The sequence below is a fragment of the Ornithodoros turicata genome, unplaced genomic scaffold (genome assembly GCF_037126465.1).
Source record: "Ornithodoros turicata isolate Travis unplaced genomic scaffold, ASM3712646v1 Chromosome16, whole genome shotgun sequence".
Lineage (NCBI taxonomy): Eukaryota > Metazoa > Arthropoda > Arachnida > Ixodida > Argasidae > Ornithodoros > Ornithodoros turicata.
The window spans coordinates 1137453-1163220 of NW_026999320.1; the positions used below are offsets into that span (position 1 = coordinate 1137453).

Here is a 25768-nt window from a genome sequence, read left to right on the forward strand (position 1 = left end):
TGAGGCACGACTAGAAGTAAAATGCACAACCTGTGTACCCAACACCCTGACATCGTTGGTGGTGTGCGCATGACGTAATATTTTCACGATTATCATACTTTTTTTTTAACCGAAACCTGTTCACGTGGATTTGTTTACATTGGTTTTCTAGCACGTCATCGTACGACACGCAATCAAGCTGTGTTGCTCAAGCACTTTTTGCACGGTTGACATAACACATGAATCAATTCGTGGTGCTGCTTGTGATATACCGCGCGCGTGAGCTTTGTACATGCTCATTGTCATGGACAAGAGAAAGATAATAAAGTGTGGAATGATGAGGGAAGGTGGTGGATTCGTAATTTCAACGATACCACAGGCTACTTAATTTGCCACCCCCGTTTAAACAGAAATCGTCACCGCTGTAGGCAAAAATCAATGCACTCGGTCTTCAGGGATATCCTGCGGTACGCCGTTCTCGTTTGCCGGGTAACGTACAGGAGCGGAACGTTGCCGTGTATGGTACTTCCGCGTAGAGGCGTCTGCCGCTGTTCGAGAGATGGCAGCGGATATAGGCTCTTGCGCGGAGCTTGCGCTTCAGGGGCGACATATGCACTGTCCGAAACAGTTGCATTGTCGCCAATAGGCCACCAAGAGTAGCTGAAAGAGGACGGTTCGCCCGGTTGTACTTGCCCTTCTGGTGGCCTTATCTCACCATAAAATGGGGTAAACTTCGACGAATGCCATGCCCTGGCAGCTTCCAGCAAGAACGAGAATGGTCCGCGGGAAGCGATTATTCTCAAGAGTGTCCAAAAATATTGCCGTCCTTTCTTTCGGCGACCTGATGGGCGCACTCGAACATAATCTCCTGGGGTTAATTCATGGAACCTTACAGACCGCTTGTTGTCCGTGTAGACTTTTTGCTTATTCTGTTTCGACGACACACGTGCCTTGACCCTCGACATGTCACGTGTTCGTGGGAGCTTTTGAAGTCTTACCACGTTCGCAAATTGCGGCCATGCAGAAGCACTGCTGGCGAGACACCTGTATAGCGTGCGGCGTGCTTCTGTAGACGGCGAGAGGCTCAAGCATTGTAAGTTTGGTGTCTGCGCTGTAGTGTTGGAATTTGTATGGTGTCCTTGAGCACTCTGTTGACACGCTTAACTTGACCTTTGGCTTGTGGATAACAGACGGATACTGTCCTGTGCTGAATACCTCGTTCTCGCAGGAAGGCTTCAAACTGTGTCGAAACAAATTGTGGGCCGTTGTCTGTCACTATCTCGTCGGGATTGCCTTCGCGACTGATTACATCCATAAGAAATGCTTTGACTGTAGATGTTGTAGGAGCGGGCGCAAATTAAATTTCTGGCCACCTGGTATGGTAATCCATCAGCGTTATGAGTTAACGGCACGAATGAGGAGAGTCCTCGGACGGTCCAGCAATGTCCATTCCCAGTTTGGACCATGGTGTAGCTGGAAACACTACTGGGTGCAAAGGTGCAGATGCAACCTTGGCGGATTTGTCAGCAGACTGAGAGATAGGGCAATCATGCACCATCTTTTCCAGTTGGGCATCCATCCCGGGCCACCAGTAAAAATCCCTGAGCCGCTGCTTTGTACGTACAATTCCAGGATGCGTCTCGTGTACCATGTCAAGCATCCTGGAAGTTAGCGTACCTGGGACCACTGAACGTTCGCCGCGATGCAGAAGCCCATCACAACTGAAAGTTCACGTCCACAGCGATGGTACGGACCCATTGCGGGAGCTGGGTGAGCATGTCACGACCAACTGTCGAAGTTTCTTCAAGTGTACGGATAACCTCGCTTATTTCTGGATCGAGCAACGTAGCCTCTTCCTTCTTTTGAAATGGCGCTGGAGATTGTGCAGACAATTTCTTCGTCAACGTCATGTGACTGTAACGGTAACCTTGACAGGGCATCTGCGATATAATTATCGGCTCCCTTCTTGTACTCGACAGTGAAATTGTAGTACAGCAGTCCCGCGGACCACCACGATATGTGAAGAGGCGATCTCCAGAGCCTTTTCTGCCAATCAAGATTACTAACACTTGATTGTCGGTACGTAGAGTAAAGGGGCGTCCCCACAAGTAAACATTCTGCTCACATACCCACATGCAAGCAAGTGCTTCGCGCTCACCAACCAAGTACTTCCTCTCCACCGAAGATAATCAACGGGAAGCAAAATAGATTCTGCGAACTTCGTCACCTTTAACTTGTTTCAGAACGGCACCCAAGCCGTATGATGAAGAGGCTGTGGTCACGACCACTGGAAGTTCTACATCGAACATGTGTAGAACCAGGCACGAGCTGAGTGCTGCTTTAACTTTGTTAAAACTTTGATCCGCCCTGGAAGTCCACTCAAAAGTCTTTCCATCTCGCAGGAGTTCACGCATCTGTTCCACCGGCTCGGCGAAGGCAGGGTTAAGCTTTGACTAGTACCCAAGTAATCCCAGAAAAGAACGAAGTGACTTGAAATATGTAGGTGCGGGAGCCCTCTGTAGTGCTTGAATTGTAGACGTTTGAGGTAGTAGTCCATGGGCAGTTACGACATGCCCGAGAAAAATGAGCTCGCAGACGTCAAAGACGCAATAGTGATTCAATTTCAGATCTTCCGCTGACAAGCGCTGAAGTACATGACGAAGGTTACTGTCGTGTACTACTTGCGAATGTCCGCAAACGATGATGTCATCTATGTACGGGAGAACTCCTTTGCAGCCTTGAAATATGACAGACATTATTTGTTGAAATGCTGAAGAAGCGGAGGCAAGTCCGAAGCGTACTCGCCTAAAACTGAAGAGTCCCTCGTGAGTAATAAATGCGGTGAAGTCCCTGCTATCTGGCTGTTGCGGAACTTGATGATATGCGGATGCTAGATCCAGTTTCGAGAATTTCATGGCGCCGGCTAAGGCGTTAAGCAGTTCCACGGTATGTGGTAGTGGGAAACGGTCCGCGATGACGGTTTTGTTGAGTTCACACGATCTTAACAGTAAGCAGCGTAACTCTCCGCTGACGGGCTTGACATGGGAACGTATCTTGAACGTAACTTGTTAATGTGATGCTTGGAAAGGCCCAGAGTTCCATCCAAAAGGTGTCCAAAATCAGCTGGAATTACTGGCGGTACGGTGGACGTCGACGCAATAGCACTGAAGCAGGAGAGGCTCATGCCAACGAAATAACAGCGTCCAAGAAGTGCCGTGACATTGGATACTACATAGGAATTCAGACATCTTGAACGAGTTGCGTACTTGACCGGTGCCGAAAAACGTCCCTAAATGGGAATAGATTGTTTGAAGAAATCGTACAGGCTCACAGATGTCGGCTTCAGATGATGCAAGGATGAAAAATGCGCCTCGTATATAGAAGACATAATCGTTGCTGAAGATCCCGTGTCGATCAGAAAACGGATGTCCCTGTCTGAGACAGACAGCGTAACGTAGATCCCAGTTTTCATGGAGCAGAAGTATCCAACTGTAAGGTAGTTTATACTTCGGAGTTGGCAAACGACTCGTGTGGTGTGACGGAACTTCATCAGTAAGTTCACGTGGATGTCCTGAAGAGCGGCAAACGCAACGGAAGTGCCCTATCTTGTTGCATGCGGAGCATCTCTGATTACGGGCTTTACATGAAGGAGAATTCGCCAAGTGATCTCCAGAGCCACAGTGAAAAACACTGAGTTCGCGCTGTACAGCGTTTGCTGGAGCGATCGTCCCGTCGCTTCTGCGTAGGTTTCCTTGCAGGCTGCCTTGTGACTCGTTGAACTTCCTAGTGCTCACCCTCGACAGCAAATTCCCTTGATCCCTTTTGACTGTCGAAACTGCCGTGCAAGCATAACTGTGCGAGCCAATGTAAGCGTGCTGCCCTCTAGGAGGATGCGATCACGAACATGTGGTTTCGGTTCAACAATCTGATCGCGGATCATGAAATCAAGTGTTGCTCCGAAGTCACATGTACTGGCAAGTTCTCGGAGTGCTAGGAAGTAGTCACCAACCGACTCACCGAGCTGCTGACGGCGCTAACGAAATTTGTGTCGCTCAACGATAGGATTAACGATAGTAGTGCAGTGAGTATCGAAAGTCTTGACAGCAAGTTCCATCTCATCTACGGCGGTCTCGGATGGTGACTCCGTGGTTTTCTTTGTATAGCTGCAACTGAGTTGGTAGCAGACGTTTCAGAGGGGCGGTAGCAGGTCAGCAATCCTCTGCCCTTCAGCGCCAAGGCAGTGATACAATATAGCCTTACGGCAGGTTGTAGACTCTTTGTCTAGGCCAGACGCTACCAAGTAATACCAAGTAATTCTGGAATTCCTTATTCCACGAAGGCCACGTCATCGTAGGCTTGCCCGGCTTCGGTAGAAAAAACGGTGATGGCGGTAATCCAGACATTGTAGACGGCGAACGGAAAATGCGCAGGAGAATTGCAGCAGAAAGTCAGTATGCAGGGAAGTTTTCCAATCAGCGCAAATTAGGTACCTGCGCTATCGTTGAAATTATGCATCCGCCACCTTCCCTCATTATTCCGCACTTTATTCTCTTTCTCTTGCCAATGACGATAAGCATGCCCAAAGCTCACACGCGCGGCATGTGGCGGCATTGCCAGCGCCATCACATCAAGGCGCGAATAATAAATAGCCTTGCCTCGGTCGGCCCGAGCTCTCGCTCTGACCTGACAATTCCACCGCCATGTTGTTGCCTGGACTCGTTAGTGTTCAGTAGCACTACAGTGGTGACCCGAACAATACCTTGGACAATACCTCACGGACCTGGACATGGCGGTCGTCAATTCCTCCGGCCTCTCGGAACTGCCCGCTCCGCCTGTTCCCCAGGCCAGCTTCGAAAGCTCCGCCGCTTCTTGCCGGTAGCACCGTTCCTGACCCGCCCGATTCCCACGCCTTGTCTCAGCAGGTTCGTCACCTTACCCAGCTGGTCGCAAACCTTTTATGCCTACCAAGATCATCAACTTCCTGCCGCGCTGACCATCGCGCAGATTCCCCATCGGTACGACGAACGCGTTCCTGCTCCCGAACCTCCAGCAGACTTTGTCGCTACCACCACCGTTTCGGCACCGATGCACAACGCTGCCTCCTACCTTGCTCGTGGTCGCGACAGCCGAAAACCCTTTCCACGACAAGCGCGCCCGAGCCCACCAGCAGCCGCCTTTTCCACGTCATTGACCGTACCACCGGGATGCGCTTCCTCGTTGATACGGGCGCGGAAGTAAGCGTCATACCCGCCGACAAATTTTCACGCCGACCCCGACAGCAATGCTTCAGCCTAAGAGCCGCCACCGCCTCTACCATACCCGTTTAGGGCCAATGGTCTCTAACCCTCAACATCGGGCTCCGAAGAGATTTTAGATGGCTTTTTCTTGTTGCCGACGTCACCCAAGCAATCCTCGGAGCAGACTTTCTCAACAATTTCAAGCTGCTCGTCGACGTCAACGGCAGGCGCCTAATTGATCGCTCAACCGGTCGCTCATCGGTCAGTCTGCGGCCTTAACCTCCCTGCACCACCATCCCGGGTACTATCTTGCACTGCGCCGGACGTCGCCTTCCCCTCTACCCTGAAGCATTTCCCTGCGTTGACTCAACCACCCGACTGGACGAAACCCGTACAACACGACGTTGTTCACCACGTCTCCACCCGTGGCCCACCAGTTCACTTCCTCCCGCGGCGCCTCGCACCCGAAAAGTTCCGCGTGGCAAAGGCAGAATTTGACGACATGCTTGAACTTGGTATCATCAGGCCATCATCCAGTACGTGGGCTTCGCCGCTGCACATGGTGCCAAAGAAGACCGGAAACTGGCGCCCGTGCGGCGATTATCGCGCATTGAACAAAGCAGCCATCCCCGACCGCTATCCCATCCCGCACATCTGGGACTTCTCAGCTCATCTCGAAGGCGCCAACGCGTTCTCAAAAATAGATCTCGTCCGCGCTTATTATCAGATTCTTATGGCAGAGGAGGCGATGCCAAAAACCGCCATCACGACCCCATTTGGCCTGTTTGAGTTCCTTCGAATGCCCTTTGGCTTGCGGAACGCTGCCCAGACTTTTCAGAGGTTCATCGACAACATCATTCGCGGATTACCATTTGTCTACGCGTACGTGGATGACCTCCTCGTCGCAAGCCGCTCCCCAACAGAGCACGAACAACATCTTCGGGCGCTCTTTACCCGCTTGCAACAGAGCAGCATCGTTATCAACGCCGCTAAGAGCGAACTCGGAGTCTGAGAACTCGACTTCCTTGGTCACCATGTCAACAGCCAGGGCATCATGCCTTTACCATCCCGAGTCGCTGCCATTCAAGACTTCCCGCAGCCCGCTTCCGTGACCAAACTACGACAATTCTTGGGGCAGGTGAATTTTTATAGACGCTTTGTGCCATCATGCGCAGCCAAACTGCTCTCGAAGCTCTGCTCGCCACCAAGCGCTCGAACACTCTGTGCTGGTTTGAACCCCTGAAGCGACAGCTGCCTTCCAGGCAATCAAACAGGAAATCGCTTCGTCGTCCCTTCTATTCCATCCTCAACATGACGCCCCAACGTCCATCATGGTCGATGCATCCAGCACAGCTGTCAGCGCTGTCCTCCAACAACGTGTCTCTGGTGCTTGGCTTCCTCTAGCATTCTTTTCACGCAAGATGAAGCCCCCGGAGACTCGCTACAGTGCCTTCGGTCGCGAGCTCCTGGCCATATATCTCACCGTCAAGCACTTTCGCCACTTCTTGGAGGGCCGACAATACACTGTATTCGCCGATCATAAGCCCCTCGTCTGCGCATTTTCGTCATGCAGCACAAGCTACACCCCTCGTGAGACCCGCCACCTCGCATTCATCTCGGAGTTCACCAGAGACGTTCAGCACATTAGTGGTGCAGATAATATGGTGGCGGGCGCTCTCAGTCTTGTCAACTTCATTGGGACAACCTGTCAGTCTTCACTCCTCGACGCACTGGCCCAGGCCCAATCATCCGATCAAGAACTCGAATCTTTCAGAAGTGACCCGTCGTCTTCCTTAACCATAGAGGATGTCGACCTGCCAGGCGCTACACATCCTGTCGCGTGCGGCACGTCACAAGGTAGAACCCGCCCATTTGTTCTGGCGGCACTTCGACGAGAAGTCTTCTCGAGCTATCATTCATTATCCCATCCTGGCATACGCGCAACTCAAGAACTCATTTCTCGGCGCTACGTCTGGCCCTTCATGAACAAGGACATCAAGCGCTGGGTTCAAGCCTGCATTCCGTGTCAGCGGACCCAGGTTCACAGGCACACCAGCCTTCATCCTTCTCAGTTCCCCGCGGCAGACAGCCGCTTCGCTCACATCCACATCGGCTTGGTGGGACCACTCCCACTATCATCCGGCTATCGTTACATCTTCACCATCATTGACCGCTTCACCCGTTGGCCTGAGGCTGTACCGGTACCCGACGCCACTGCATCCGCAGTTGCAGCCGCCCTCTTGAACCCCTGGGTGTCGCGCTTCGGTGTACCCTCTATCATCACGTCAGACCGAGGTCCCCAGTTCGAGTACGCCCTCTTCTCTAGACTTGTCAACACACTGGGCTGCAAGCGGATTTGAACGACTGCCTACCACCCGGCGTCAAATGGCCTCGTTGAGCGCTTCCACCGACAGCTCAAGGTTGCCCTCCGGGCTGCTCCTGACCATGAACCTGACCTGACCCTGACTGACCTGACCTGACACCCTGGCCAGAAGTCATACCGCTCGCGCTCCTGGGGATCCGTTCCACCTTCAAAGCTGACATGGGCTGCGCCGTCGCCGGGATGGTATACTGCACGTCCCTACGCCTCCCCGGAGATCTCATTTGCCCGTTGCCAGGCAGCACTGCTCTCTCACCAGCTGACTACGTTTCGCGGCTCCGCCGTACTATGGCCGCCCTTCGTCCAGCAACATCTCGGCCCTCGCGTGTGCCCTCGGCCTTCCAGCATCCTGACCTTGCCTCCTGCACACACGTCTTTGTGCGCTGTTACGCTGTACGGAAGCCCCTGTAACCGCCCTACATAGACCCTCACCTCGTGCTGCGCCGTTCACCCAACTTTTACACCATTCAGCTGAACGGCCCCGAGGATATTGTTGCCTTAGAAAGGCTTAAGCCGGCATACGTCGACGCTGTACCACCGTTGCCACCCTCCTTCTCCGTGGAGCTACTCCACGACTCACCCCCCACGGCAAGCTGTCCGCTCACTACTTCGGCTGCTCTTCCCCCACCGTCTCCCCGACTCAGACCGCCCCGACAAGTCACTTGGGCTCCCAAGCTCGTTTCTATTCGCCACTTCCAGCGCTTGGCTAGGGGGGAGGCCCTGTGGCGGCATTGCTAGCGCCATCACATCAAGGCGCGAATAATAAATAGTCTTGCATCGGTCAGCGCGAGCTCTCGCTCTGACCTGGCAATTCCACCGCCATGTTGTTGCCTGGTCTCGTTAATGTTCAGTAGCACTACAGGCATATCACATTGCTCATATCTTTCGAAAGTCAGTTCCACATGGTTCATTAGTTTGTCAAACTGAACAGAAGGGACGCATAATAGGGAGCCCAAAAAAAGGCAAACAATATTGAAGAAACACATGGTATGCTGTTCCGCTGTTCAAATACCGTTTTCTGCGTTTCACCAATCGTGGCGATTTCCTGGGGATCTCAAGAGTTATCCTTCCTGCGATTTCACCCACATTACCTACAAGAGAGCGTCTCATAATTACACAGAGTGGTCGTGCCACTTTCCCCGGAACGGTGCTTTCATAAAACGAAATTGCAACAATGCAACAGAAACAGAAACAAACGTCGTCATCATGTCGCGCTCTGATAAATATTATACAGCGTTATATAATTTGAGATAAGCGATATTTAAATCCTTGCGTAAGGCCCAAGATCAGCAGGAAATGATATTCAAAAATTACCTGTCAGATACACTCACCCTACACTACATGTCGCTGGTTTTAAGGTGGTGATGACCGTCTGTCTGATAAACGCGAAGCACGTTGTTTCTGTGTGATGAATTGCCTTTTTCAGCAAAACCTTTCTGGCCCGCACTAGATATTTTAAAGGGAGTATTAAACCTCCCGAACCCCCACTTTCTTTTTTTTTTTTTTTTTTGCTGGAAACTGTTCTTCCAGCCGCGAAACTAATATAGCAATAATTTTTTCCGGGCGAAATCGCTCCAGTCTGTGAAAACCGCGCGCATGATGTGTCTCTTCCGCATTTCTAATCTCCCGCGCGCGTTCTCCTGTACATTGGGTAACTGCACGGACTGTTTTCTGGTCCACGTTACGTCACCGCTGTTGCGCAATGCCAAGTAATGCTCGCCATAGGCAGCTGTGAGCCCGTTGGCGTTGCCGCAAGCCAGTCGCATCTAGAAGGTCACAAGGTCTCGTCTCTGGTCGCGTCTGAGGGCTGAAGCATTACGTTTCTGTTGGTTGCTTGCGTTCGGACAACACGATATAATGAACATATTTTTTGTATGAATCATTTGCTGCACTTGCGCTGGCAGGTGTGAGGTGTACTTTTTCAACGAATGTAATCGTCTTCTGCTCGGCTGCCGTTCACAACAAGGAACCCAAGCATCTTCGTGGCTGTGAGATTGACAAGTTACATGGGCCTCCTGCGATTCACCGCAAAGTTGTATTGGTCGCATCGCCGGCACCAATGGAAAGTGGCCTGGACTAGCTGCATCACATGGCATGCACTAGCATGCTTTACAGGATGCCTAGAGTAAAAGTTGAACTGGTTGAACACAGCAGTACACCACCGGTATGGTAATGGTGGTAAGCAGTGATGGCCACTAACTACTTCTACAGTAGTTTAACTATAACTACTAACTACTTTGCGACTGAGTAGTTTAACTAGTAGTTCAACTACTTTTCAGGGGAGTAGTTCAAACTACTTCTTTAACTACTGCAATGTAGTTTAACTACATCTATAACTACTTAACGTTGTCCATCAACACCAATCCCTTGTAGTGTTCTTGGGCACCTAAATATGAATCACAAGCAATGATAAACTTTAGCTCCAGCCATTGCTACGATCGTCAAATACAAAGCTTGTGGCGAGATTCTTTTTGTACCTACACGATAAACTAAGTTTCAGAAATATTTCACAGCAAATGAGGCTTCACTAGACAAGCATTAAAAGTGAAGATTTAGTACACATGAACGACCCAATTGCTCTGCACCTCCGTTCTCATCAAGCAAGTAGCACAAAGTAAAAGTCGGAAGCACAATCGTGCCGTAAAGCTTGCGGCAAAATTGGAAGTAGTTGGCGTCTTCAGTAACCTAACTACTGTAGTTAAATACTTAAAATAGTAGTTTAACTAGTAGTTGCCACTACATTTCTGCAAGTAGTTGATAACTACTTTTTAACTACAATCAGGTAGTTTAACTAGTAGTTTAACTACATGTAGTTAACTACTGGCCATCACTGGTGGTAAGGTTATTTTTGGTGATGTAAAACAAAGTACAGAGTTGTAGCAGGAACAAAATCCCCTGGGGACATAGTGCATCAAACTTCGGTTTCTTTATTTTAGAGCTGAACTGCAGAGCACTTGCTGGAGTTGTTCTGGCATGATACCCTGGTGAAAGACTTAAGCTGCCTTACACATGGGCCGCCATGGTTTGAGAGATGAAAATGAATAACACAGTATGCAACTCCAGTTCCGGTGAATGTAAATGGATGTAATCCACCTGAGTAACGATTATAAGATAAGGAACAAAAGTCTGCACCTCCGAAAAGCATCGTAGTTCATTCAGGTGTAAACAAGAAAATGTCCCCCTCAATATCATATTTGTGCACATCATACAGCTAACTGAAATCAAATAACAACAAAAAAAAAACTTGTGAACAATATACAGAGCCCGAATTGTAGGCAAGACAATGCTGCAAAGAAGAATCTGGAAGGAGGCTGCAAAACATTTGTCTGCTCTGAATAGTGGGTTGCAGTGATCATACTGTCTCACCTCAGGGGCTTCAGGCTCCGCTGAGGAAGTTACCGGTGAACATGAAAGCAGATGAGTGAAGAGAAAAGAACGGATAGATATGTTCAATATATTACATAAATATTCTGTTAAAGTATGGTTTGTAAGATCATGCTAAACGAAGTCTATTTTTATCAACAGTGCACCACCTGGGTTTAGTCATGACTAAACTCGGACAACCGACAGACAAAAGACAAAATAGCGAATAGCGACGTTACCGAATCTAGTGCATGCACTAGATTCGGTAACCTCTATTTTGTCTTTTGTTTACTCTCTCTCTCTCTCTGCCTCTTATGTGCCGTAAGCGGCCGCAAGGTTCCAATTCACGCAGATGAGAATTAACCCGTTTACGCATTCCTGAAATATGTGATACCATTTGCGCCATACGGACTGAGAGATCTTTGTTAGCACCGATAACGAAAACTACTCACACTTTTGCGCGGTTTAGGTGGATGTTCGTTCCCCGGTGTGGACAGGTATTCTGATGGTGCTATACGTTGATTCAAACGACACTGAGCTCGGTATCTAGTACGCTGAAGAGATTGAGCGTCCCTTCGTAATCGCAATCATCCAAATGTTCGCTACATACACGAGCAGTCGATGGCAGCGCACCGTCTTTCCATTCCGACGGTCCGATTGCTTCGTGGCATCAAAAGCTGTCACGTCTCTTCACTGGGAAGCATATGACATTGGATGTCAGGTGAATATTGACGTGAATTAGAGCAACCAACCATCCAACATCGTCTCGGCATGTTGGCGAAAGCCCCAAGATGCGACCGCGATAGACTGCGACCAACGCGCGGAAGCTGGCGTCCTGGAGATTTCCACTCCCGATGAACGCATACGCGGGATCCTACGGCGCATGCTGCTGGCGGGACCACGGCACGTCACGATGACGTGTCGCAGACCCGGCCAGGTCAACAGCGGAAGCTGCCTTCTTGTAGAACGCAGTTGCCAGACCCGGAAACCCAACGTTGGCTCTTTACGGCGGCACAGAACGTCTGTTTGACAACATGAACGTCGCTTTTGTATTTTTGTCATGTTGAGCTGAAACAAAAGAGTTCATTGAAAAATGATAAAATAAAGTAATCACAAACTTTTGTTGTCTGAAATTCTTAGCCTCTGTTAGCAGACATCTCTACACCAGCGGGAAGGCAGAGTGGGCTAAGGCGTCCGCCCGTTGGTGGTAACCAAGGTCGTGCTGAAGACTGGGAGGTGGTGGGTTCGAATCCTACCGCCGGCCGTGCTGTCTGAGGTTTTCCCTGGGTTTTCCGAATACTTTCCAGACGAATGTCGGCACAGTTCCCCCTGAAGTCGGTCTAGGACGCATACTAATTCCCCTGTCTCCCACTCCTTCCTGCTGTCCTCTCTCCGTCTGTCCACATCTGTACTCCGCTCATAGCCACAGTTGCTTCGCGTCGCTAACACGCAATAAAAAAGACATCCCTGCGCTCACGTGGCCACAATTTAACGCATTTGCGATAACGCATAACGATAATACACATGGCAAGATGGCGACTTTGACCTATCTGGACCCGGCCGTGGTCCCGTCAAGTTGCTCGCTGTGTCTCCGCGCGGCAGCTCCCCACGGCTGCCTTCGCCGCTCCGTTTAAATTCGCTCCCGAGAATACTCGTCGTATGACGAAGGTAAAATTTTGGTTCCAGACTCTTTCGGATCAAAACGAGAAAAAAACCATTTCATGGTCCCTTTAACCACGTGTAGCGCAGGTCTTCGTGAAATATGTGTGTGTGTGTGGGGGGGGGTAGTTCCGTAGACGGCTTATCGCTTTTAAAAATTAGACGGCGTGTGTAAAAGGGAAATAATGTATTAGAGTGGAAGAACGCTATATACCGAATATGGAAAATAATTATAAAAATGTGTGGTGTAGAAGCTTTTTCATACCACTTTTTGAACCACGCCATCTGGAGCACTTCTAATGCAGGAGAAACACGGCAACACTAAGCCTAACAGACTCGGCGGGTGCCATCTTGCAACTGCCTTAGGTCGTTGCGTTGTGTTAGTCCAGGTAATTCCCCCCCCCCCCTTTCTCAGCACGCACTAGGCGGTGCGGGCATGAGACGGTGTCGCCGGTTGGGTCCTGGGAGCCACAGTAAACATCTGAGATCATCTCGAAGGAACCAGCGATACATTTTAATTTTGACACGTTCGCACGTCATACGACATCGATTCTTGTTAGATTTTATCTGTTAGTTTCTCATCTTTTTGGTAAAATCATCTGTTATATGATGTCTATTTCTGTTTGTTAAAAACAAGACATAAGCCCGGGTAGGGAACTACATCTTATGGGGACAGTTGTTTCAGTGTGAAGGAGTGGGCGCTTCAATCCAAGATCCCTGGATGGATTTAACCCATCGGATGCACACGCTGGCGAAGAAATGGTGGATTATTATCTCGCAAAAGTGTCGATAAAGAAATGTGAGTATATTTTCCTGTGATTATGAAGTGATACTGATTGACGTATGTGATAGGTGAATGCATGTGTCAAATTTCAAAATCCGTTGCGACCGCTCAAACAAAGGAACGAAACCCAATAGAGGGGAGAAAGATATGCTGGGCCTAGGAATAAGCATCGGAATTTTTTTTTTATTTAATCGTCACTGGCACATAAACGTGCCGGCCTTTAAGAGTTGATGTATAGGCTTCTGTGGTTTGCTATGCTTGACTTGGTGTAGCGCACGTGCATTGGAAGCTTGAGTATAGCTTGAGTGTTTGTGTCGTTATGGGCATTTGATAGACGAGACGTTAGCCAAGGTTATTCGTCAGTGTGTGTCGTGTGTGTAGCATGCCTCGGCTGATTCTCGTCATTTTGGTCATTACATTTTTGGGACGCACGTGTTGTAAGAGTAATATGCGATTGATTTTGCTGCAATGTACAAGGACACTGGCCTGCAGACATACGGAATAAATTGCCGAGAGATTGTTCCAAATGTGAGTAAACCATGATTAATTTTTAAGAATTATTGATAGGGCTTCATGTTTGTTTACATTTTTCAGCGCATTTTTTTTTTGTTGGGGAGGGGCTGAGGAGGTGCAGGTTATTTTGGCAATGGATGGGGTGCACACTTTTTTTGGAGTACATGATATGCGTTTTTGGATATTTTCTACGAACGTTTTTATGGTCTGTACAGTTCCTGCAGTCTCCCATTCGTCCATATGGCTAGAAAGTGGTTAAGCCTGGTTGTTGCTAATTTCTGTTGCGGGGCAAACAGCGTATACTCTGAAATGTGGTTTCCCAATTATAAACAATTGACTTGCTATCCCAGTGTTTTTTTTTTCTCTTGAGACTCTTTTGAAGCGTATGTGCACCACTACGTGTGCCAAGATGCTGGCCCAAAGACTGCGGTTAAGTTAGAAGAATGGACTTTTGGCTGGATTTTAAAAAATGGTATTTGACGTGTGATATCTATATGTGCAATAAAGGATACGTGTTTGTATGAACTGACTATTGCTTTGTGTTCGGTAACTATTTGTGCTTTAGCAACTCCAGCATGTGGAATCCATATCAGCTGCTGCTAACGCACTCCGTACAGCAAGTAGGGTCCGCTTCACCTACGGATTTTCTGTGGTCGGCGGACTCCGTAAGGTGTATGGCCTTCATTGTCCAATAATGCTTCGACACCGTTGCGCCTGGTTGGGTCATTGTCATAGTAATTCAGACTGGAAACAGCACCAACCAAGGTTCACCAAAAGGAGTGGCCCGACGCTCCGAAGCCCGTTCGACTTCTCCTTCATGTGCGATTAGAATGGCCAAGCGGAGGCGGCTTTTATACTAGAAGCCGGTCGTTTTGAGGTGAGACAACGCAGGCCATGGATGTATGTGATGGCGAGCAACCCGACGGACCGGTTGACATTTCCTGGGGTTAATTGGATGTCCCGGGATTCTAAAAACAGTCTTTTCAGAGGGTTGGATTCATGGGTTGGAAGATTGTAGGGGTAGATCCTTAGAAGATTGTTAAAGGTATAATCATTCTATGAGCTTCCGCATTTCAGCAAGCAAATCACAATGGTAAAACAAGGCAAGTGAACTCTCCCCAATGCAGTCACTGCATTACTGTAGAAGATCTAGCGCACATTCTCCTCCATTGCCCAGACTATCAACCTTCCCGAACCGTACTCCCCGTTAACGAGCTTGACTCTCGCCTCCTCTCTCACACAAAATTGCTTGGTCCCTGGCCACATCCAGCCCACCATCGTTCTGCCATCAAAGCTCATTTCACGTTTCCGAATACCATAGGACTACGATCCATATTGTGAAGGAGCTCATTATTTCATTTCCCGTATCACCACCAGCAATGAGGTAGAGTATCGCACCTGGCGGTGAAACTGCCCATCTATCATCTCGCGACATAAAGTTGTTATTGTGAAGACAAGAGGTGTCATCTGTGCAACATATTGCTGAAAACGTAAACTGGGATATTGCGATCGGCACTGGCACGTAATGGCTCTGCTCGTCCGCAGTGGCGTACCGTGGGGAGTTTTGGGGTGGTGGGGAGGTCGCCTGGGCGCATGATTTTGGGGGCCGCAAACTACAGAGAGAGAGAAAAATTTCGAAATCAAAAGGTGAAGCAATTGATCACTTAAAAAAATATGAATTTTGCACACCTGTTGGAACGACCTCCAGGGTCTTACTCTGCTTCTTATGTCATGCTATGTTATACAATGCTTCTTAATTTGCGCCGTGTGAAACATCTACCTTCACCGGTAAGCAAGGCGGATATCCCATCATTTCGCTTCAAGAGTCCGAAAGAGTCAGCGATGTGAACGTGTGGGATGAGTCATTTTGGCTAGCGAATTGCCATCTTCTACCTGGGCGGCGCACCAAAAGCGTGGTTCGAAGATTATGAAGACGCCATTACATCCTGGGGCCATTTGAAAACTAAGCCTTCTGCCGTATCTGGAAACTCGCTCTACCAGCAAAAGGAAGCTGAAAATATGCTTGTATTTCCAGAACAACTTTCTTAAGAAACATGCGCATGTCGCATGGAGAACGCGCTGAAACCGTGTAAGATCGCAAATCCAAAAATGTCGCAGAAAGATAAAGTCGGTCGTCTATTTAAAGGAGTCAGACTATGCGTTCAACTTTCTCAGTGTACGAAAGTTGCTTGAAACAGAAGTGCGGAAGAGTGAGGCAATGCGCCGAAATCGTGTCCGAAGCTACACCATCGAACGCTTGCCTAGCGTTCACAACGGTGCAACCACCGGCCAGCATAGCCCTGACCAGAAGAACATGGTACGTACCAACGTCCGTCAAGAACTACAAGGTTCTTTCGAAATCCTTACACTTCTTTTCCCACCTCGAATATTCAGCAAATAGCGAAAAAGAAATACAGTGGTTTGGAGCCAGGGACAGTTTTTCCATTGCTTAAATTGCAAACATTGGCTCTCCGGAGTCATCGTTTTCACGACCATGCCGACAAATTCCGCCCACGTGACTGGTGTCTCCGCAGGCACCTGTCCTAGACTCTGTCCCACATACTCCGTTTTCACCGCCCGAGGCCTCTCGGACTCCTCCGACATATTTCCCCACTTCGTGTCCCAGAAATTCAAGGAGATATCCTGGCTACGGACGCACATATGACGATCGTCCAATTGGCTTTGGATGTGGACGTGTAGGTCACATCCGGAAGTATTACCTCTCCTCTCAACCGCAACCATGAAATGCCCCAAGACCAAGTGAAGATCTCACACAGACAGCCCCATCTACTGGAGCCAATCTAAACCACCCATTCCCCCTCATCAGAGCATGTCTTGCCACCAGCCCCGTCCCCCATCCCGCACTTGTCCCCAATTCATATCGGCCTTCTTCGCCAGCACCATCACTGCGCCCTAGGTCTCCGGAGGGAAACAAGAAAGTGTGACAAGGTAGAGATTTGGGCTTTTTGGTACATACTACTGGAGCGACATACGCCAAGGTCGAATTAGGGGAGGGTGGTCTGTATGAAGCGTTGTGGTTGTGGAAGTGCGCCTCGTGTTGTCTGCTCTCGTCTCGTTCCCTGTCCTGTGGCGCTTCGCTATAGTAGAGAGGGCTACCTTCGCGGGCAGCGCCGCCACAAGAACGAAGTGCCCCCAACGGCGTGTTACATATGGCTAAGACCGTTGTCAGTGCGGTACTCATGTTCAGGTTCTTATTGATACAGCAGCCTCGGTTAGTGTGATCTGCGGAAAAAGTTTAACAAGGAGGTCACACCGTGAACCAACGCCTACCTTCAAGGCGTCAAGCCACACTTATTATCACCCACGACTTACCGTTTCGAATCACGTCCTTCCGTGCAATATGTCGTTCTGGAACGCTGTACTTACGATATTATCTCACGAATGCACTTCCTGCACACTAATCGAGCATATCGACCGCGCATCGGACGAGCTGGAAATTTGGCCATTTTCGCCAGTGGTGCACTCGAGTCAGTACCCGCGCACAGTAGATAGCGACCTCTAACGTCCTACGACATCACCTTGGGCCACGAATCCGGAATAACAAATGTGTGTATTCATGCTCCCTTTTTGGCCCCTCCAGCTCTCCACAGCTCCCCATAGAGCCCATAGTATAGCTAAAATCACACAACACTGGGCACACGACCAATGAGCGTGCAGCGATATCTTCCTCAATCCTCCAATCAGAAGTCTTTCCGTCCGGCTCGCAGCCCGACCGGTTCTGGCTGTTGCTGACTTCTGCTTTCCCTACTGGCCTGTACCGGCTACCCCTCACCTCTAAGTCTACTAGCTTTCATGCACGTCGTAAAGTTATTCCGTGATTCCCAAACAACTGTGAGAAGTGTCGTAATGAACAAATTTATTTATACTGACACAATCGGCAGGTTGACACATATACATGCACTGAGCGTACTGAGTCCATTGCATAGCGCTTCCTAGCACACTGGAACAAAGTTCAAACTTGCAAAATACGCATATCGACACAGCTTATTCCCAGCAACGAACAACTGCCACATACTTGCGCACAATCACTTGATCATCATGTCCTTGCCTGCTACACGTCAAACATAAAATGTTGCTCCATGAATCGTATTTTCTTGTCACCGCTATGCAGATCTGACGGCGCTCGAACATGTTCATCGAGCCAGAATTCACGACAACACTTCAGTTTGAAATCCGATTGGCTCTTTGTAGACCGATGCTTGTGGCGAGAAACAGTACAACACGATCCTAGACACGGATACACGGATAAGACGGCGAACGCACTTCCCTCCCAACGAAAGACACCGCCGACCCGGCGTCCACCGTTCAAATTTCAAATGAAACCACCAAGCGAGTACGCAGCACGCAGGCGAGGAAGCGCGAACTGCCGTTTTCAAATTCCGTCAACCAATCCGGACTCGCTTGTGGCGTCCGACCAATAGAGAGGCACAGATTGCTCCGTGCGCAGTAACACGCATTTTGATACAGATTTTGCGAGAGCTGTGGGGGGGTGGCCCCTCCACCCTCCACCGCGTACGCGGATTTCAAGAGATACCAGAACGAGCATATACTGAAATACAAATTGTTGGAGTACGTGTGTAACGTGGCGTATGACGTTTGCAACGGTGACAACGTCGTTGCAGTTAGCCTGTGAGTCTGCAAACGACGTCAGCGTATACCTGTGAACGTTCCTGACACCCCATCTTGGCAAATATCGTGTTTTTAACTCAAGCTACCGTGTATACTGTGATTGCTTGGTAACTAAGGTAGTAAACCCCAAACTTTTCCCTCTTGCTTACGTCATGCCACTAGGGGTCACGTGCCCTAGATGTCTCCGAAAAATAACGGGCGCTTGCTCCTTCTTTTTACATCTATGAGATGTCCCAGGGATATAGAAAGTAGGACATTTTTGAAAGTCACATTGTGCACGTGCAGGTAACGTCGCATAGACGTGGCAGGCATAGACATATGCGACGTGTGCGACCTTTGTGGGACGTAGCTGGGATATTTCTGCTTTACTGGGTTAAGACACCTGCTGTCTAGCAAAGGACATGTGAACTTCTTGTATGTGCCCTAGACAAAGGTATCTGAAGTAATTTCATTGATAATCTTGTGAACATCGATATCACAAGGTTAACAGCTCTAATCCAACGGTGGCTGCGATACCTTTCGCGCGGTTTGTTTGCAAAGGTGTAGAAACATGTTTATCTTTTGAATTTCACCTGCGCGACTTTCACTCTCGTGTGACCTAACAAGAATAACATCTCATTTTCAATATTGGCATTTAAAACTACCTTTTGGTCCTGTTGATGAATCATTGATGTGGGCAAAAGCGCTAAAACGGAAAGGGACGTCAAACAGTTCAGTGTCTGTGTTTCGTCCCATTCCGTTTTAGCGCTTTTACCCACATCAATTAATATTGTGATGTGCTCGCTCTCGAGCGCTGCTCAACGTCTCGCATTCACAAGAAAGCTACGAAAAAATGTGCACACGGGAGGCCGCTGAACTAGGGAGTAGTTTGCCCGTCGGCCACTAGCTGACTCTGCGAAAAACTTCAGCGCGACTGTTCCCGAGGAACTCATACTCCCGTTAAAAGTATTAAACGTAGGTTTTCGAATAATCAAACGCTTTGTAAAACGCACTGTGTGGCTGGAAGAAGGGAAACAGAAGGAAAGCAAAATTTATAGGCAACAGCATTGACTCCTCATTCCTATGAGGCCTAAGCTTTGATGCAGTATGACAACAGCACGGCGTTGACCCTGGCGGGAGCAAACATTATCCCATTCGTTAGGTCATCTGACCTCCTGCACTCCACAAACAAAATAGATAAATTTACGCGTACTTTCTGCTTTATGCTTACAGGCGTAAATATCCCCCCGGAATGGCAAGAGTAGCATCCGTCAAGCCTGTGTTTCTGTTATCAGTCATCGCACTTGTCATAAGCGTAATGCGACTCATTTATGTGTAATTTGCAGACAGATGCAATTTTGAGGCAAATAAATTCCCTTGGCGGATAAGGTGACTCGTGGCCTCTTGTTTGTGTTCGGTTCTACGCTTACCGAAAGAAAGTTTGCAACATCAACACACATAACACACCGGCGTGATCTGGATGCGGATAGTAGACGTGGGTCATCCAGATTGGTGAACAACATCTGCAGGGTGCTTTGCAACTGTAATTTGGGTAATTAATTTATATTTTTTAATTAACTGCTTAATTTGCGAGCGTAGGTGAAACCAAATTAAAATAAAAACATTTCAAAACTTTCGAAATATGCTTAGACAACGAATTAACCGCCTCCTAAGTTATGCAGTAAGGACACCGAAACTCAAACGAAGCGGGGCCTATTGAATGCGGAAACTACAACAGCTATCGCCTGATGATCACATGCTCTCATGGAAACCGCGGTTTCCAAAATTGGGTTATCTTCAACAGCCCGAAGAACGGTTGCGTCCCTATTCTGGTATTTCGGTTTTCCAGTGTTCCAACAATGAAACCGGCAATTAAAAAGGTCATTTCCAAATCTCAATTAGGCAAATTACAGTTCCAAAATATCCCGCACATGTTGTCCGCCATGACGTAATACCAACATGCGAAGACCGCATCCACGTAACATTAATAGGTTGACTATAAAAATTATGTACATCTAAGGAAAGAAAACAAAAGCTTCATGTTATTTTGGGCAGTGTCGCCCCGGCTGGGAAGGGAAGCACCAAGAGGTACCTGAGGCACTGATCTCTGAAGAGTACACCAGACGATCCCAACCAATACAGGATCAAATTACTATACAGGTCACAAATTATCATGCCCCAGGCGCACGTATGCGTGTATTTTGCAAACTGCCCTCATGTAGCTGTGCAGAAACACAGAAAGCAGTGGAGGAAACTGGGTCGACATGGTATTGTTTGACCGCTCCGCTGGCCCAGTTATTAGAGTGCTGCTGGACAATCTCACGCGCAGACATGCACCAAAAGAAGCAGGCACAGGGAAGACATCCTAACTGGAAGCGTCGACCAGTCAGCACTGTCAACATTGTCCGACCGCATGCATCAGTCGCAGCAAATGCTATTGTTTTAACTTATAGCGTTCCCTTCTGGCGCCACGGCATTCAAGCCTTGCCTGTCACATGTACAAGACTACCCAAGCCGCACACCAACATTGGTTTTAATCCCCGCAGCCCACATGGGTCCAATATTGGACCCATGTGGACTGCCAGGAGTAGCAATATTGGTCCAATATCGACGACCAATATGGGACAAATATGGGGACTTCAACGAGGGTCCACAATGGACCACTATCGGATGCCAATTTTGGCAAGCCCATTTTGCCCACATTGCGCCAATATTTACGTGATAACGCCAATGGTGAGTCCGCGTAATAATAAAGCATTATCCTGTATATCCACCACTGATATTACTTCTTTCTTCTTTTTATGTCTCTCTTCCCCTTTTTTATTTCTGCCATCATCTTCATCAAAGTTGCGTCGCCCAAAAAAAGGAAGAACAGGTGCTCTTGCCAGTCTAGCTGAAGGATCCCGGCAGTCTCACGGAGCTGAACCGTCAGAAGCGTTCATTGATATCGCAATAGTGTATGAACAGTGTATGTATATGTATTTCAAACCCGCTTATAGAGTACTAAGGACCGAAAGACTTTCATAATTCTGACGGATATACATTCGCGATTGACATCGCGAAGCAAGATGCCGGCTGTTTGCAGCAAGTGGAAAGTTGAGTTGTTGAGTTGCAGTGCATGCTACAGTGGGATTGCCAGACATGTTGACCGTTTCGAACAATGTGTATTTTGTGCGAGAAGTTGTTCGATGTAACGACGTATTCAGTTGGGCATTTCACACTCTTCAATGTCCATTCTTCCGTGCTGCTTGTGCATTTGGTACAAGCATACCAACACAGATACATACCATATCCTGCATTTTCTGTCAATATGGGGGTGTATACGGGCAATATGGGGCTCATATTGCCGATATTTTGCCCATATTGGTTGAAACGTGGCAATATGGGGCACATATTGGGAAGCTTGAGCCAATATGCGGGAAATCCTGCCAAAACGTGCCCGATATTGGACCGGTATCGCCAACAGCCAGTAAGTATGGGTCCAATATTGTGTTTCCGCGAGGGTAATAGCAGCGGGACTAGCAGCGGGAGTACCAATGAACGCCAAGAACTAACGAGAGCTCTGCGTTTCGTCATCTTTTTCGAAGTGCTTCTGGGTTAGTCCCACGTAAAGTTAATTTCCTGCAACGGGATATCTGCATTGCCATTGTATATTAGCGAAGAATGGCAAAAAGCTGACAGTTTCGCAAGATTTGGTGTGTCAGACGTGCGGATGCTGCCAACGCAACCGCGAGTGCTCCGGACATCTATACGCAGGTGAACCATTCTCATGCACAAATTGCTTCCTGCATCGTGCCTTATATGTGGCCACCCGCCCGCGAACCACGACTTCTCTGGTGAGTTCATTCCCACCTGCCTTCGTTTCCATTACTTGCTCGCGTCTTCCCTTTCGCGAGAGTGATTTTATTGTAACTGTCAGGTCTCACTCTGAGTTTCGTAAACAGCTGAGCAGCCTTAGTATTCGCGTAGGTGTACCGAAATCTTATTTAGTGCGGGCCCTAAAATGGGCGGTCACCGCCAGATATACGTCGGTGATCGAATATGATAGAAAATGCCATAAAAAATGCATGGATGCGTGGAGAGCGAACTTTGCGCGACCGTATTAATTGTTTTAGGGAATGCCTGGTGTCCTTTCTCTCGCATAAGTGCGTCACTGTGCGGCACCGGAGTTTCTTCCGATCAGCGTATACAATGTGCTAGACGTAAAAACATTACTGACCTTTTGAACCGCACACCCTTATTTGTGCGGGGGATTTACGAGGCCCTTCTGCTTTTCATTGTGCTTTCGTACCAATGTTTTTCTGTTGTGCCTTTGTTTCCTCTAATCCGAGGCGCGAATGGTTTTTATGTGTAGTTCGTGAACAACTGTGTGTCTTCTTGTTCTTCTCGCTGTCGTCTTTGTTTAAGTGCTTGTGCTGTTTGTACTGCCCATCCTCTAGCTATGTCCTAGCGTGCGTGCAACTTGCATGATCTATTGTAAGGAGTTTATGTGTCACCGAAAGAAACAGACAGTATTACCCACGAAGATGAGCTTGAGGCGCCACAACTAACAGTGATTTTAATGAACATTTCCGAACACTGTCATGGCTAGCGTTTCGTCACAATATTTAGCATTTAAGCCCCACAGCAATGATCCGATGGACGCTCACGCGCCTTCTCCTCACAGCGAGTCAATCAGAGTCAATATTAAGCAATCCTTTCGTGCTATTCTCCGCGAGAACTGCAGCATTGCTGTGGTGGTGTCACCGGACGATAAATACCTAATGCACGTCAGAAGACATGTTCTGCAACCAGTCATCGTGCATAGCATTGCATTGGTCGCCCTGAGATGCTTCCTTCTGAATATCGAACTCGACCAACCAGCGTCACATTCAATTCATACCATCATCCCCTGATTCCGACTAATTTCTATCGATTCTTATGTTCACATACCACTTGTCACAAAAAACTAAGCGTCATTTTCCCATGAAAAACACGTTAAGGCACTTGACCAACCTGTGGTGCCGGAGCACGTTGTGCAGGAGCAGCAGAGGGGCCGGGTAGCACAGCTGGATATCTTGGAGCCGCTACCATCTGGATGACTGGGGCGTTTCCGGTTGCTGCCATCGTGCTTCAGAGTCTGCTAGAGCAATATAGTCACTAACACCACATGGAGTTAAGGATAGTTCCACAAGGAGTAAGGCCTATGCTCTCATTCTACAAACGTATCTCTCAATATCAAATAAATTGGTACGTTATTAAAATCAACTCCCGCATTCCTTCGAGGATTGGATGAAATGCCTGCTTGCGTTGTACTCATTTACGCTTTGCCCGTATGACAGTTCTACTGAAGTCTCTGGTCGTTATTTGTACTGCCTCAACGCGGCCTCCTCCCATGAAACCTCTTAATGTGGGATATAGAAGAAACATACTAACGTTTCTGAGATCTTGCTAATCTTGGTGTGTGTTCGGGAACTGCTTCTTCTACTTCTTCCTCCTCATAAAATATGGTCGTGATCCACCGTGGGGGATTGGCCTGAGCACGCAAAACGAAAACAATGTTGTGTGCACACTGTAGCCACTGTATGTAATGGCATCCTGGATGCCAATAAACGCCGTGTTTGTGCCCAGACATGATCGATGTTTGACTTGAAGTGTTTTCATCAGAAATTTAGATGCAATGGTACAGATAAGGGGCCGGAAACCCTCTCGTTCCTAAGGACCCATTTCACCCCCCTCGTCGATTTTTTACAGGGGCCGTAGAACATTTTTGAAACCATTTAAATGTAAGTGTAAACTGGCATGACGCAATTATGAAGCGGTCGAACAAGCTGAACATTCCTATTCCTTTTAACCATAACACAGAGAAACCTCGCATTTTTCATGGCTTGTCGCATTCAGAAAGTTACTATACCAGTGTACAACAAGCACATTTAACTTTACTAGGAGCGCAAAAGGCATCATGCGCTTTTGTCTCAGGAGTTTGCTTACCGTGTCCTCTGCCAAGCCAGAAAGTCTCGGGTAGCTTCTCCTCAAGCCAATAGATAACAATAACTGCTAAGCACCCGATTTTTTTTTGTCGCGTGCTTGGTCTGCACGGGGCCGCAACTGGGCCCCTTGTATAGAAAGTTCCGTCGCCATCTTTGTTGGATCACCAAGATTGGAAATATGATGGAGACAATCCAAAACTTCAGGAATATTATATTTTCATGAAAGAATATCATCAGCGAAGTTAAGCAGAGAGCCTATGGGATAATGGACAAAGTCACAGACCTCAAACCACAAATTTTCCCTGTCCGAGTTGCTCCATGGACTCGTCCATGGTTTCTGAGCGTACGTATTTGTTCTGTGATTTTGGAAACTAATGGTCAATTCAGGAATCACACACCTATATCCTAAACCCAAGGTTGCCGCACCCTGGGAACCGCCTGAAGGCGAGCACCCAGGACGCGGTTGAAAGCCGAGTAGGAACCCTCTAATTCCGCGGCGACATTTTTGCAATTTTGTCACTGGTGAATAAGCGGTGGCCCAGCGGCGTGATATTTACAGTGCAGCTACGTCCCAAGTCGTTGTAGCCATGAACACTTGCGCCTGTAATAGATCTCACTCGCTCTAGCGGCGCTACTTTGAATGCTTGACCTATTTTGTATGTTGTTACTTATATTTTATTTACATATCAAATTCAAAGCTCACGCTCCTAGTACAGACGGGTCATTGTAGAACATTGGCCCATAAGAGTGTCAACAGCGTTACCCGTTGCGACAAGTAAACTCTCCAAGATGCCGAAACAGTGATGACGTCGAAAATGTGAACCATATCTTTCTCGATTGTTTGCGCTACTGCAATACCGTCAGGGACACAATTACAATGTCTCTCAATCAGCGATGTATATATCCTCTTACTCAAATAAAAAAAAAGAAAAATACACCGAGATGAGCAATCCACCGACTGAGCTACCGAGGCCGGCACTTAAAGCTACCTCTTACCCCGTTCTACGTGCGTTTCGTATTATAATGCTATAACGTCTTGAGAGGCTCGCCTACCATGAACCGTTAATGTGCAAGGCACTTACCTAGAAGAAGGCAAAGTACAAACAGGGAGCGCGTTCTCTCCAGAAGAAGTAGAAGAAAGTGCAGCCGTTCTTTGAAAGCTGTGTTGCCTTTCGTTCGCGCAACCTTCGAAGATTATCTCGTTGAAGCGTAAGTCTTGACCACATGTAGTCGTTCTTGGAAGTATCATTCAGTC

General features: G+C 48.2%; 2 protein-coding genes across 3 annotated transcripts in view; one reads left to right on the plus strand and one right to left on the minus strand.

Moving 5' to 3' along the window:
* The window catches only part of LOC135372621 (uncharacterized), an 86973-nt gene extending 62928 nt beyond the window's left edge, over positions 1–24045 (minus strand). Inside the window, exons 1-2 of the mRNA XM_064606139.1 lie at positions 23960–24045; positions 23540–23663 (exon numbers count right to left, since the gene is read on the minus strand). Coding sequence (XP_064462209.1) covers positions 23540–23650 — 111 coding nt within the window. The 5' untranslated portion in view covers positions 23651–23663; positions 23960–24045. The remainder of the gene's footprint in view (positions 1–23539; positions 23664–23959) is intronic.
* A 1571-nt stretch (positions 24046–25616) lies between these two features.
* LOC135372616 (uncharacterized) overlaps positions 25617–25768 on the plus strand; it is a 71343-nt gene continuing 71191 nt past the window's right edge. The window contains exon 1 of one of the 2 annotated variants that reach the window (XM_064606136.1): positions 25617–25722. The gene's annotated coding sequence lies outside the window, so the exon portion shown is untranslated. The remainder of the gene's footprint in view (positions 25723–25768) is intronic. The other variant, XM_064606137.1, reaches the window with a different exon arrangement.